Genomic DNA, 12,777 nt, shown 5'->3' on the forward strand with positions numbered 1-12,777 from the left:
AACTAATCAGGAAATGGTCTACGATTATTACATCCTTTTTAAATTTTCAACCACACTTTTATGGAATCTCCTGGCTCTGCTGATTTTGATTCTGCTTCTTCAGCCACTCTTTTTTGTGACTGGCCATTAACGCTCTTCTTTTCACAGACCTCTACTGCATCGTTCCCACCTCTTCATCTATTTTACCCTCTTCAGTCACAGTCTCTCCAAATGCAACTACTACTTCAATGAGAATAAAGCCCAAATCTGTATCCTTTCCTGATTTCTGCCCTCTTCTCTGTTTCTGCCTGCCTCATCAACTCCTGGGTCATAATAGCTTTCTTCAGGTCAACAGATCTAATAATTAGCATTCTACTAGAGGGAGATTTTCAAAGGTATAAGTGGCAGTTAAGGGCCTAATCACTATTTGTGCATTTGAAAATCTCCCTCCTTATTACATAAAATATCCTGCTCACCACTACTCCATCTGACACAAATCTCACAATTTCTCCTACTCTCATAAATGTAGGTGCTTGATTGACCTCAAATACCAAACATCCAACAGGCCTCACTTTCAAATATTCACAATGAGCAAAAGACTGTTCTCTGATGTTATCTTAATAACCTAAAACAGCCTCTCTTTTTCTTAAGTGTACCTAGTAGACCCCATGACTCTCTTCAAATTCCACCTTTCATGGCCCATGACCCTTTCTAATGGAACAGTTCAAAGAGTATTCTCTTATGCTTCCAATTTTCTTATGCTCATTCTCTTGGCACTGAAATTTTGCCATTCTACCCTTCTTCACTCCTGTCCTACAACAATTACAAACCCTATTTGTATGATGTACATATATGTAAACTGAAAACTGCCATGGTGGTGATAGGAGCCCATTTAAATACTTATTTCCTTGGATTAATTAGTAATAGTAGATGGCCAAGCCATTACATGACTGATATTTATATTGGTACTCTCTATTCCAGTCTTATAATAGGAAATGGCATAACAACAAAATTATTTTATCAATTTTATAACAGACTATTAACAGCTTGTATTTTTACTCCAACCTTTAGATTTTTAAGTATTAAATAGATGACAGAGTAGCATAATGTAACTCTTACCACTGTGACCTTCAAGGGTCTGATTCATTGACAGATTGCTAGGAGCTGCAAGTCCCTTTAATTTAGCTTCATCTAAACAAAAATAAAATAAAATAATAAAAACTGTTTGTAATAAATGAAATACATTCACCAGTACATTTGGAATCAGATCTTGCAATCCTAACTCATGTGGTCAATCCCATTGACTTCAATAAAACTACTCTCAGAAGAAAGTATTGCAAGATGTGGACCATTCTCTATCTACATCTCACTGTTTGTTAGCTGCATCTGCGCTCGCCCCAACAGCTCCCCAAGCTCAGACTCTCATCAAGATCCAGAGGCTTGAAGAGAAACCAAAGCCAACTCCCTTTGTTTATTTTCCATTTGAAAAAGCACAAGAACTTGAAAAGACTTATTATTTCCTTTTCCTAAAATTTACTTATCTTAACTTGTAAAATGCACTTAGCCTGCTCTCTAGGCTCCACTGTATAACAGAAGAATGATTAACAATAATCAGAGCAACATAAATTGCATATATGACTTACAAATATATATGCATAACCTTTACTCCTCAAGCTACAGTTCTATTTAAATAGCAACATGCTGGCCAGCAGTCAATATTCATTCAGTTTAAAAAGAGTGAGCTATTTGGATTGAGTTCATATCTGAGAGAAATCTACCTAACAGTTTGATAATTCATTTCAAAATAAATGTACTAGTCAGATTATTATTTATTTGTTAAACACCAACCATGTGCTCAGAACTGCACGGGTACATAACATAAATAGACATAGGGTAGGATTTTTAAAAGTACTTAAGTGGATTAGGAGCAAAATCTCATTGACAAAGATTGGGACTTGGCACTTAACAAATAAATAAAAATTTGACTAACATTTATTTTAAAATGAACTCTCAAACTGTTTAACAGATTTCTCTCACATTACTTAGGCCTGAACAGTGGTGCTGGAACAAATTTTTATAGTGGGGCTGCTGAGAGCCATTGAACCAAATTGTAAATGCTGTATATAATGGAAACTACCTCAAGAACGCTCATGGTGATCGGGGGAGGTCCTGGATGACTGGAAAAAGGCTAATGTAGTGCCCATCTTTAAAAAAGGGAAGAAGGAGGATCCGGAGAACTACAGGCCAGTCAGCCTCACCTCAGTCCCTGGAAAAATCATGGAGCAGGTCCTCAAGGAATCAATTCTGAAGCACTCAGAGGAGAGAAAACTGATCAGGAACAGTCAGCATGGATTCACCGAGGGCAAGTCATGCCTGACTAACCTAATTGCCTTCTATGACAAGATGAGCTGGATGAGGGGAAAGCAGTGGACGTGTTATTCCTTGACTTTAGCAAAGCTTTTGATACGGTCTTCCAAAGTATTCTTGCCAGCAAGTTAAAGAAGTATTGGCTGGATGAATAGACTATAAGGTGGATAGAAAGCTTATTTCTATAAGGTGGCTATTTTGTCGGGCTCAATGGGTAGCGATCAATGGCTCCATGTCTAGTTGGTAGCCGGTATCAAGCGGAGTGCCCCAAGGGTCGGTCCTGGGACCGGTTTTGTTCAATATCTTCATTAACGATCTGGAGGATGGCGTGGATTGCACCCTCAGCAAGTTTGCAGATGACACTAACCTGGGAGGAGTGGTAGATATGCTGGAAGGTAGGGATAGGATACAGAGGGACCTAGACAAATTAGAGGATTGGGCCAAAAGAAATCTGATGAGGTTCAACAAGGACAAATGAAGAGTCCTGCACTTAGGATAGAAGAATCCCAATCACTGTTACAGACTATGAAACCGAGTGGCTAGGCAGCCGTTCTGCAGAAAAGGACCTAGGAGTTACAGTGGACGAGAAGCTGGATATGAATCAACAGTGTGCCCTTGTTGCCAAGAAGACTAACGGCATTTTGGGCTGTATAAGTAGGAGCAATGCCAGCAGATCAAGGGACGTGATCATTCCCCTCTATTCGACATTGGTGAGGCCTCATCCGGAGTACTGTATCCAGTTTTGGGCCCCACACTACAAGAAGAATGTGGAAAATTTGGAAAGAGTCCAGTGGAGGGCAACAAAAATGATTAGGGGGCTGAAGCACATGACTTATGAGGAGAGGCTGAGGGAACTGGGATTATTTAGTCTGCAGAAGGAAGAATGGGGGGGGGGATTTGATAGCTGCTTTCAACTACCTGAAAGGGGGTTCCAAAGAGGATGGATCTAGACTGTTCTCAGTGGTACCAGATGACAGAACGAGGAGTAATGGTCTCAAGTTGCAGTGGGTGAGGTTTAGATTGGATATTAGGAAAAACGTTTTCACTAGGAGGGTGATGAAGCACTGGAATGGGTTACCTAGGGAGGCGTTGGAATCTCCTTCCTTAGAGGTTTTTAAGGTCAGGCTTGACAAAGCCCTGGCTGGGATGATTTAGTTGGGGATTGGTCCTGCTTTGAGCAGAGGGTTGGACTAGATGACCTCCTGAGGTCCCTTCCAACCCTGATATTCTATGAAGTCAGAGGGTGTGGTAGTACCACCATCACCCTTAGTTCCAGCATCGATGGGCCTGGATCCACAAAGGAGCTTAGACATTGCAAGGCTGAGCATCCCAATGCCTAACTTTTAGGGACCTAGAAAAATCACTGGAACAAGAATGGGATCCACAAAGCCTGAGTTAGGTGCCTAGACTCCCTATACAATGAATGGATAGAAACAGGTGCCTTAGAATACAATCCACAAAAGCCAGAACACTGGGGAGGGAGGGGCACCTAAGTTAGTCAATCATCATCATCATGATGTTCTCATTATACCTCTGGCATTTAGGGCAGCAACGAAGCTCATCCACTCTAGTCTGTTTTTGGCAAGTCTTTCAATGGTTCCCCAGCTGTGCCCCAGGTTTTTCTGCTCGGCTTCCACAGCTCTTTGCTATGTTGTTTTCGGATGGCCTCATTTTCGCTTGCCTTCAGATGTCCATCTTATTGCTACTCTGGTGATGGAATCAGTTTCCATCCGAAGCACATGGCCAATCCATCTCCAAGGCCTCCTGGCAATGATGGTGCTCATATCTTCTTGGCTGCACTGCATCAATAGATCTTGGTTTGACATTGTTCTGGGCCAAAAGAGACTGAGAATTTTTCTGAGGCAGGCTATATGGAATGAAGACAGTTTCTCATTCCCCAGCATTCTGCACTATGAAGTAATGTTGAAAGTATGCAGCTCTGATAAATCTTGAGTTTGTTTTTGGTGTTGTATTTTGATGTATTCAGGCTGTATTTAAGCTCCTGAAGGCGTTACTGGCTTTATTGATTTTGTTCTGGATGTCCTGGCTTGTTCCACCGTCCTGGCTGATGGTGCTGCCAAAGTATGTGAATGTTTCTACATTGGTGAGAACATAATCCTCTATCTGTACTGGTGATGGTGAGACAATATTAAAGGTCATGATATATGTCTTATTGCTGCTGATTTTCAGTCCAATTTGCTGGCTGAATGCATTGAGTCGAATTGTTTTTTCTTGTACACGGTGTTGGGTATGTGATAGAAGAAAGAGACCATCTGCGAAGTCCAGGTCTTCAAGGGATGAGAAGGGTGTCTATTTAATACCTCTTGGCATGTCTTCTGTTGTACGCTGCATTACCCAGTTGATGGCAACATTGAAGAGGACTGCAGACATGACATACCCCTGATGTACTCCTGTTTTGACTTCAAAACTGAGCTCACTGTGATCAACACTGCATGTAAAGTTGAAATAAAAGCTTTTGATGATGTTGATTATATGGAGAGGGATTCCATATACTCGCAGAATGTGCCATAGGCTGGTCTTGTGAATGCTATCAAAAGCTTTCTCAAAATCTATGAAGTTTATGTAGAGTTGCCGTTGCCATTCTAAACATTGTTCTATTATGTTTCGTAGCCTTTCCGAAAAATGATTTGCTCTTTTCTGAGAGCGCTATCAACTCCCTCTGATATACGCTGGACTATGACCTTACACAATACTTTGCTTGGCACAGATAAAAGTGTGATACCACCCAGTTATTACAATCACTGAGAGTTCCTTTCTTTGGTATCTTCACTATAACCCCATTGGTCCACTCATCTGTCACTTTTTCCAGACTGATGTAAATAGAGGGGCCAGGTTAGATGCTGCTAACTCAGGAATTGAATTGAACAATTCTGCATTAAAATTATCCTTGCTAGGAGCTTTTCCATTTTTTTAAGGATTTGATGGCTTGAATGATCTCTTCCTTAGTTGGGGTGTCCCCGTTGATATCAAGATCTTCTTCTGCCTCCTGGATGTTTGCTTCTTCTTTAGGTGGCTCCCTGTTCAGCAATTCTTTGAAATGCTCTGTCCAGTGCATTTCTAGTTCTTTTTCTGTTGTTAGTAGGTGGCCTTGTTTGTCCCTGCTGAGAGTGTTTGTTGGTGTCTGCTGTTTACCACTGATAAGCCGCGTCATTTTGTAGCTGGTCCCTTGTTCACCACAAGCAGCTGCATCCTCTGCTTGTGTTGCCAGATTTATCAATATAATGTTGTTTGTTCGCTCTCACAAAGCGTTTGACCTCCCGGTGTGCCTTGCTATACTGCTCATGGTATCTGTCCTTTAGCTTCTGGGATTTTGTGTCAAACTTTTTTCTTCAGGGTTTGTCTGGTATCTATTGTGTTCCATGTGCTGGGTGTAATCCAATCCTTTCTTCTCTTCTGCCTGTAGCCTAGACAGGTTTCACTGCTCTGTTAATAAATTGTTGTTACTCTGTCCCACTTCTTGCGGATCTCCTCATCTGCATTCCCCTTGTCTTCATCAAGGTCTGCAAGTGCCTGAAACCTGTTCTTTAACTGCAGAACAAAGGCTTTCTGTATTTCAGGGGACTTTAGCTTGTCAATGTCATAACGTCTATGTCCCTTGTTTGGTGGACCCACACTTTTCAGTTTTAGCATGATGGAGGCTGTCACAAGGTGGCGGTTGCTGCCAACATCTGCACCCCTTCTCACTTTCACATGAGTCAGTGAGCGTCGCCATTTGCCATTGATCATCATATGGTCAATCTGGTTCTTATCTCTGCCATTTGGAGAACACGATGTCAGCTTGTGAATTTCACAATGTTGAAAAAGGGTTCCGCCAATGACTAGGTCATTCATATTGCAGAAATCAACAAGCTCTCCATTTTCATTCATGGTGCCACACCCATGTCTTCCCATTGCTCTGTCGTTGTTTGTGTTATCCTTACCAACCGTGGCAATCAGGTTTTCCATGATGACAGTTAGAGAGAGTACCACGCCACAACCTAACTCCTCCTGCAGTGGAAGGTAGAATTTGTCCTTTACTTCTTCATCACTGTCATTTGTCACAGCGTAGCACTGAATCAGGGTGATATTATTGTGTTTCCCTTTCAGTCTGGCTCTCATAAGTCTGCTGATAATGGACTGCCATTCAAGCAGGGAATACTCCACTCCCTTCAAAAGGATGTTGTTCATCATCCCGTCCAGAATACAGCAAAATTTCTCCCGAGGCTGTTAATCTTCCTGATCCCATCCATCTGCTCTCGCTGATACCCAGGATGTGTAAGCTATAGCATCTCATCTCTGCTGTGACCTGAGCTAGCTTCCCTGTTTCGTGCATTGTTCGTATGTTCCAAAAAACAAGTTTGGTTTTTGTCTTGGTGTTCAGTACTTCAGCCTTCATGCGAGTGGCTTCCTTTCGGCTTCCACCACTGGCAGTCATACAGGTCATTGACTCCTGAAAACCATCACACAGAGTAATGGTTGATCTCTCCGTTGCTGTTTCCATAACATATTTTGTTTTTTACAGGACAGGGTTGTTAGCCCTGTGCCTAACCCCCAACCTGGAGAACCAGGGTGTCTGTTTTGTCAGACCCCTCCCCCATGGACCAATCCAGCATGGTTGAACCTACCAGGAGCAAAAAGCCCCCACAGACACAGACTCTGGGGATCGTTGGAGCATGCAAGCTGTCCCGCCACAACAAGGCACGGACACCGGAAAACAGAAGTTAGTCAATGAGAGATGCCAATGAGAGGGCTGAATTCCAAGCCCCATCCCTCTTTTGTATGTTGGTGCCTCAATCAGAGCTGAAGGAGGCACCTATCTCCTCTTGTGATTCATGACTGAGAAACCCTCTCCTAGAATCAGATAGTTTAGGCACCTAAGTCACTTCTTGCAAGACAGAGTTAGGCAGGCATTAAAATCCACAAAAACAGCTGGGGGCAGGGGCGAGAGGAGAGCCTCCTTTACAACCGTTAGCCCTAACCACTGGATTATATAGAGTGGTTGTCATCCTCTCTGGCCTAATTAATATTTAATTATTCAATTATTTAATTAAAGTGGAACAACTTCAACTGGAGAGAGATCCACAATAGAATATCCCATAGTCCAGTGGCTAGGGCACTCATCTGAGAGGTGGGAGAACCTTGTTCAAATCTCTTCTCATCAGAGGGGTGAATTGAACTGGGGATTTCCTATATCTTGGGGAAATAGAGTAACCACTGGGCTAAAGGTTATAAGGGAAGGACATCTTCTCCCAACTGGCTGCTTTGCAGAGCTAGGGAGCCTCTGAGTATACTTACTGGATCAGATCACTCCTCCGCCTACCTTCCCCCAGTTAGTAGATCATACTGGGGTCTAGGTGGGACATAGGGTGCAGACACCAAGAGTGAGGGTGCAGTACCCATGCTCAGAGACTGAAACTTTGGGCTTGTCTTCACTACTGGGGTAAGTCAACCTTAGTTCCGCTACTACAGCTACATGAATAACGTAGCTGGAGTCAACGTAGCTTAGGTCGACTTATCACGGTGTCTTCACTGCACTGCATCAACGGGAGGCGCTCTCCGGTCGACTTCCCTTACTCTTCTCATCGTTGATTTAGCAGGTCTTCACTAGATCCACTAAATCAACCCCTGCTGCATCAATTGCAGCAGTGCTGATCTCCCTATAGTGAAGACCAGATCTTTAGGTGCTAAGGGAACTTTTACAGGAGATATTTAGGTGTGAAGTGAGATTATCCCTACAAGGTTAAGCGGTAGCCGAGTGGAGGTTGGTGGATCACAGCGATGCCTAAAAATGGGACTTAGGCACCTAATTAACTTTATGGATCTGGGACTTAAGTATTTTTGAAAATTCCACCCACAGTCTCTGTTCCAAGGAATTTTGATCTAGATAACAGATAGTGATCAGACAGAACTGCACTGAGATAGGCATATGATGGAAATAAATTAGATTGCAGTTTTTAAAGTATGATTTTAGGTGACAATGACATTAACTAATAGGACTGTAAAAACGGCATCCTTTTACTCTATAAATCTGATATGTGTGTGTATGTGTTTTCAGAGTGTTTATGGAAATCCACACTTAGGGTTGTCAATTAATCGCAGTTAACTCACACTATTAACTTAAAAAAATTAATCACGATTAATTGTAGTTTTAATTGAACTGTTAAACAATAATAGAAAACAAATTGAAATGTATTAAATATTTGTGGATGTTTTTCTATATTTTCAAATATATTGATTTCTATTACAACACAGAATACAAAGTGTACAGTGCTCACTTTATATTTTTATTACAAATATTTGCACCATAAAAATGATAAACAAAGGAAATAGTATTTCTCAGTTCACCTCATACAAGTACTGTAGTGCAATGTCTTCATCATGAAACTGCAACTTACAAATGTAGATTTTTTTGTTTTGTTACATAACTACACTCAAAATCAAGACAATGTAAAAATTTAGAACCAACAAGTCCACGCAGTTCTACTTTTTTTTCAGCCAATCGCTAAGACAAACAAGTTTGTTTACATTTACGGGAGATACTGCTGCCCACTTCTTATTTACAATCTCACCTGAAAGTTGGAATAGGCATTCACATAGCACTTTTGTAGCTGTCGTTGCAAGGAATTTATGTGCCAGATATGCTAAACATTCATATGTCCCTTCATGCTTCGACCACCATTCCAGAGGATATGCTTCCATGCTGATGATGCTCATTTAAAAAAAATAATGTGTTAATTAAATTTGTGACTGAACTCCTTGGGGGAGAATTGTATGTCTCCTGCTCTGTGTTTTACCCACATTCCACCATATATTTCATGTTATAGCAGACTCGGATGATGATCCAGCACATGTTGTTCATTTTAAGAACACTTTCACTGCAGAGTTGACAAAATGCAAAGAAGGTACCGATGTGAAATTTCTAAAGATAGCTACAGCACTCAACCCAAGGTTAAAGAATCTGAAGTGCCTTCCAAAAATCTGAGAGGAACAAGGTGTGGAGCATGCTTTCAGAAGTCTTAAAAGAGCAACACTCCGATGTGGAAATATGAACCACCAAAAAAGAAAATCAACCTGCTGGTGGCATCTAACTCAGATGATGAAAATGAATATTACTCCTGGGGGAATTCTGCACTACTGCGTACATGCATAATTGATGACCCACACATATTTTAAACTTTTTGCGCAGAAAAAAGCTTCTGATGAAATGTTGCTGCAGTTCCATCTTTTGCCCAACAGACTGCGCTGTGGCGCAAGAACAGCAGCAGCTCCCAGACAGCATGGGGAGAGAAAGAGCCTGCCTTTGCAGCACCTGTCAGATCAGGTCAGGACACAGGGGCTATGGGGAGATAGACAGCATGGGGTGCTGGGGGGGGGATCATAAGGGCTAGTGGGGGAGGACAGATTGGAGCAGCAGCTGAATGGGAGTGGAGGCACAGGGCCATGGGGCGAAAGAGGTGCAGGGCCACATAGTGATGGGGGAGGGGTGCAGCGCTACATAGGGTCAGGGGAGTGGCTAGGTGGGGGCATAGAGACACGTGGAGACGGGGAGGAGATACAGGGACACAGAGACGGGTGTGCTGGGTGGGGGCACTGAGACACATGGGGATGGGAGAGGAGGTATAGAGCCGCATGGGGACAGGAGGAGGGGTGCAGGGCCACATGGGGATAAGGGGAGTGGGTGTCTGAATGGGGGTGGGGGACATATGGATGGGGGTGCAAGGACACAAGGGGGTGCTAGAACACACGGTGATATGGGTAGATGTGCCTGACTGAATGGGAGAGGCTAGGGGTCAGCCAGGGTCTGCATAGGGGAAGCTCCCTAACAATTCCTCCCCACCCCCCCACCTCCCAAAAATCTGTTCCATACTTTTCGCACCCATACCCAAAAACCTTCCAAGTTCACACCTAAGCTCCTTCCCAGCAATCTACTTCCCTCTCCCTCAGCTCCTCCTGCTTCTGAGGGGTGCGGGAAATACAGTTCTGTATTGTAGTTTAAATGACTTATTACTCAGAGTTCTGTATTAATGTGCCTAGTAAGGAATCTATTTGTCAAAAAACATTTCCTGAATCTTTTTTGTTGTCTGTATTCTTACAGACATACTTGCTGACAGGTATTTTGAAAGAAATGACTAAAAATAATTGAAACTGGTGTGATTATATCGTGTTATTTTGACAAATAAAATATTAAGAATTTTAAAATATTGTGCACAGAATTTTTAATTTTTTGGCGCAGAAATCCCCCAGGAGTAGAAGATGTGTCGTTCCGGAATGCTTTGGATTGTTATCTAACAGAATCCATCATCAGCATGGACGCATGTCCTCTGGAATGGTGGTTGAAGCATGAAGGGACATGCGAATCTTTAGCGCATCTGGCATGTAAATATCTTGCAACGCTAGCTACAACAGTACCATGCGAATGCCTGTTCTCACTTTCAGGTGACATTATAAACAAGAAGCAAGCAACATTATCTCCCGCAAATGTAAACAAACTAGTTCGTCTGAGCAATTGGCTGAACAAGAAGTAGGACTGAGTGAACTTATAGGCACTAAAGTTTTATATTGTTTTATTTTTGAGTGCAGGTATTATTATTTTTTATGCAATTCTACATTTGTAAGTTCAACTTTCATGATAAAGAGATTGCACTACAGTAATTGTATTAGATTAATTGAAATACTATTTCTTTTGTTTCTTTTTTACATTGCAAATATTTGTAATCAAAAATAAATATAAAGTGAGCACCGTACACTTTAAAAACATAAAAACGGCCATACGGGGTCAGACCAAAGGTCCATCTAGCCCAGTAGCCTGTCTTCCGAGAGTGGCCAATGCCAGGTGCCCCATAGGGAATGAACAGAACAGGTAATCATCAAGTGATCCACCCCCTGTTGCCCATTCCCAGCTTCTAGCAAACAGGCTAGGGACACCATCCCTGCCCATCCTGGCTAATAGCCATTGATGGACCTATCCTCCATGAATTTATCTAGCTCTTTTTTGAACCCTGTTATAGTCTTGGCCTTTGTATTCTGTGCTGTAATTGAAATCAATATATTTAAAAATGTAGAAAACATCCAAAAATATTTAAATAATTGGTATTCTATTATTAACAATGGAATTAATCACAATTAATTTTTAAGCGCTTGACAGCCCTACCCACAGTATCATATTTCAAAGTCACTTTCAAAGAAGAACACCACTTTAAGTGTTCAGAGACCTGGTGGATTTTGCTCCAAAATTTCCATTACCTGTCTGTGTTTCTAATTTTAAAACTTTCAACAATCCATCTTCTCCACCACATGCTATGAAACCTTGGTCCTTGTTCCAAGATATACATCTTAGCCGAACATTACCAGGAATTGCAATCTGTAAGAAAAAAATATTTTTTCATTTGAATTGATTAATAATAACAATGTCTTATTTTGAAAACACCCCAATCACAAACACTAAGCAAATACACTTGGGATACTGTGCATCTACGGCAGAAAGGGATCTAGGGGTTATAGTGGACCACAAGCTAAATATGAGTCAACAGTGTGATGCTGTTGCAAAAAAAGCAAACATGATTCTGGGATGTATTAACAGGTGTGTTGTGAGCAAGACACGAGAAGTCATTCTTCCGCTCTACTCTGCTCTGGTTAGGCCTCAGCTGGAGTATTGTGTCCAGTTCTGGGCACCGCATTTTAAAAAAGATGTGGAGAAATTGGAAAGGGTCTAGAGAAGAGCAACAAGAATGATTAAAGGTCTTGAGAACATGACCTATGAAGGAAGGCTGAAAGAATTGGGTTTGTTTAGTTTGGAAAAGAGAAGACTGAGAGGGGACATGATAGCAGTTTTCAGGTATCTAAAAGGGTGTCATAAGGTGGAGGGAGAAAACTTGTTCACCTTAGCTTCTAAGGATAGAACAAGAAGCAATGGGTTTAAACTGCAGCAAGGGAGGTCTAGGTTGGACATTAGAAAAAGTTCCTAACTGTCAGGGTGGTTAAACACTGGAATAAATTGCCTAGGGAGGTTGTGGACTCTCCATCTCAAGAGATATTTAAGAGTAGGTTAGATAAATGTCTATCAGGGATGGTCTAGACAGTATTTGGTCCTGCCATGTGGGCAGGGGACTGGACTCGATGACCTCTCGAGGTCCCTTCCAGTCCTAGAATCTATGAATCATAATATAAATTGCTCCAGCAATTTATCAGAATTGTAAGCACATTACTACAATTAAAAGTTGATAGAATACAGTAAAGGCCATTCACGTAAAATTATACAAAGATAAACAAACCAAGGGAATGAAATATGGGGGAGGGGAAGTGTAACAGTAATAACCAATAAAAATAGGACATTTCTTAAAAACATCTAACATCGGGGTCCACTTATTTATCTTTCACGTCAACTGCTCTGATTGTGAGAGAAGGTGCCAAACACTGGGGGAGAAACGGATA

At 41.8% G+C, this 12,777-nt stretch overlaps 1 protein-coding gene across 2 annotated transcripts in view; it reads right to left on the reverse strand.

The window, feature by feature from the left end:
• WDR35 (WD repeat domain 35) overlaps window positions 1-12,777 on the reverse strand; it is a 78,868-nt gene that overhangs the window by 65,318 nt on the left and 773 nt on the right. The window contains exons 2-3 of one of the 2 annotated variants that reach the window (XM_034766562.1): window positions 11,590-11,707; window positions 1,099-1,170 (exon numbers count right to left, since the gene is read on the reverse strand). In XM_034766562.1, coding sequence (XP_034622453.1) covers window positions 1,099-1,170; window positions 11,590-11,707 — 190 coding nt within the window. The remainder of the gene's footprint in view (window positions 1-1,098; window positions 1,171-11,589; window positions 11,708-12,777) is intronic. The other variant, XM_034766563.1, reaches the window with a different exon arrangement.

The sequence above is a fragment of the Trachemys scripta genome, chromosome 3 (genome assembly GCF_013100865.1).
Source record: "Trachemys scripta elegans isolate TJP31775 chromosome 3, CAS_Tse_1.0, whole genome shotgun sequence".
In the NCBI taxonomy this organism is placed as follows: domain Eukaryota; kingdom Metazoa; phylum Chordata; order Testudines; family Emydidae; genus Trachemys; species Trachemys scripta.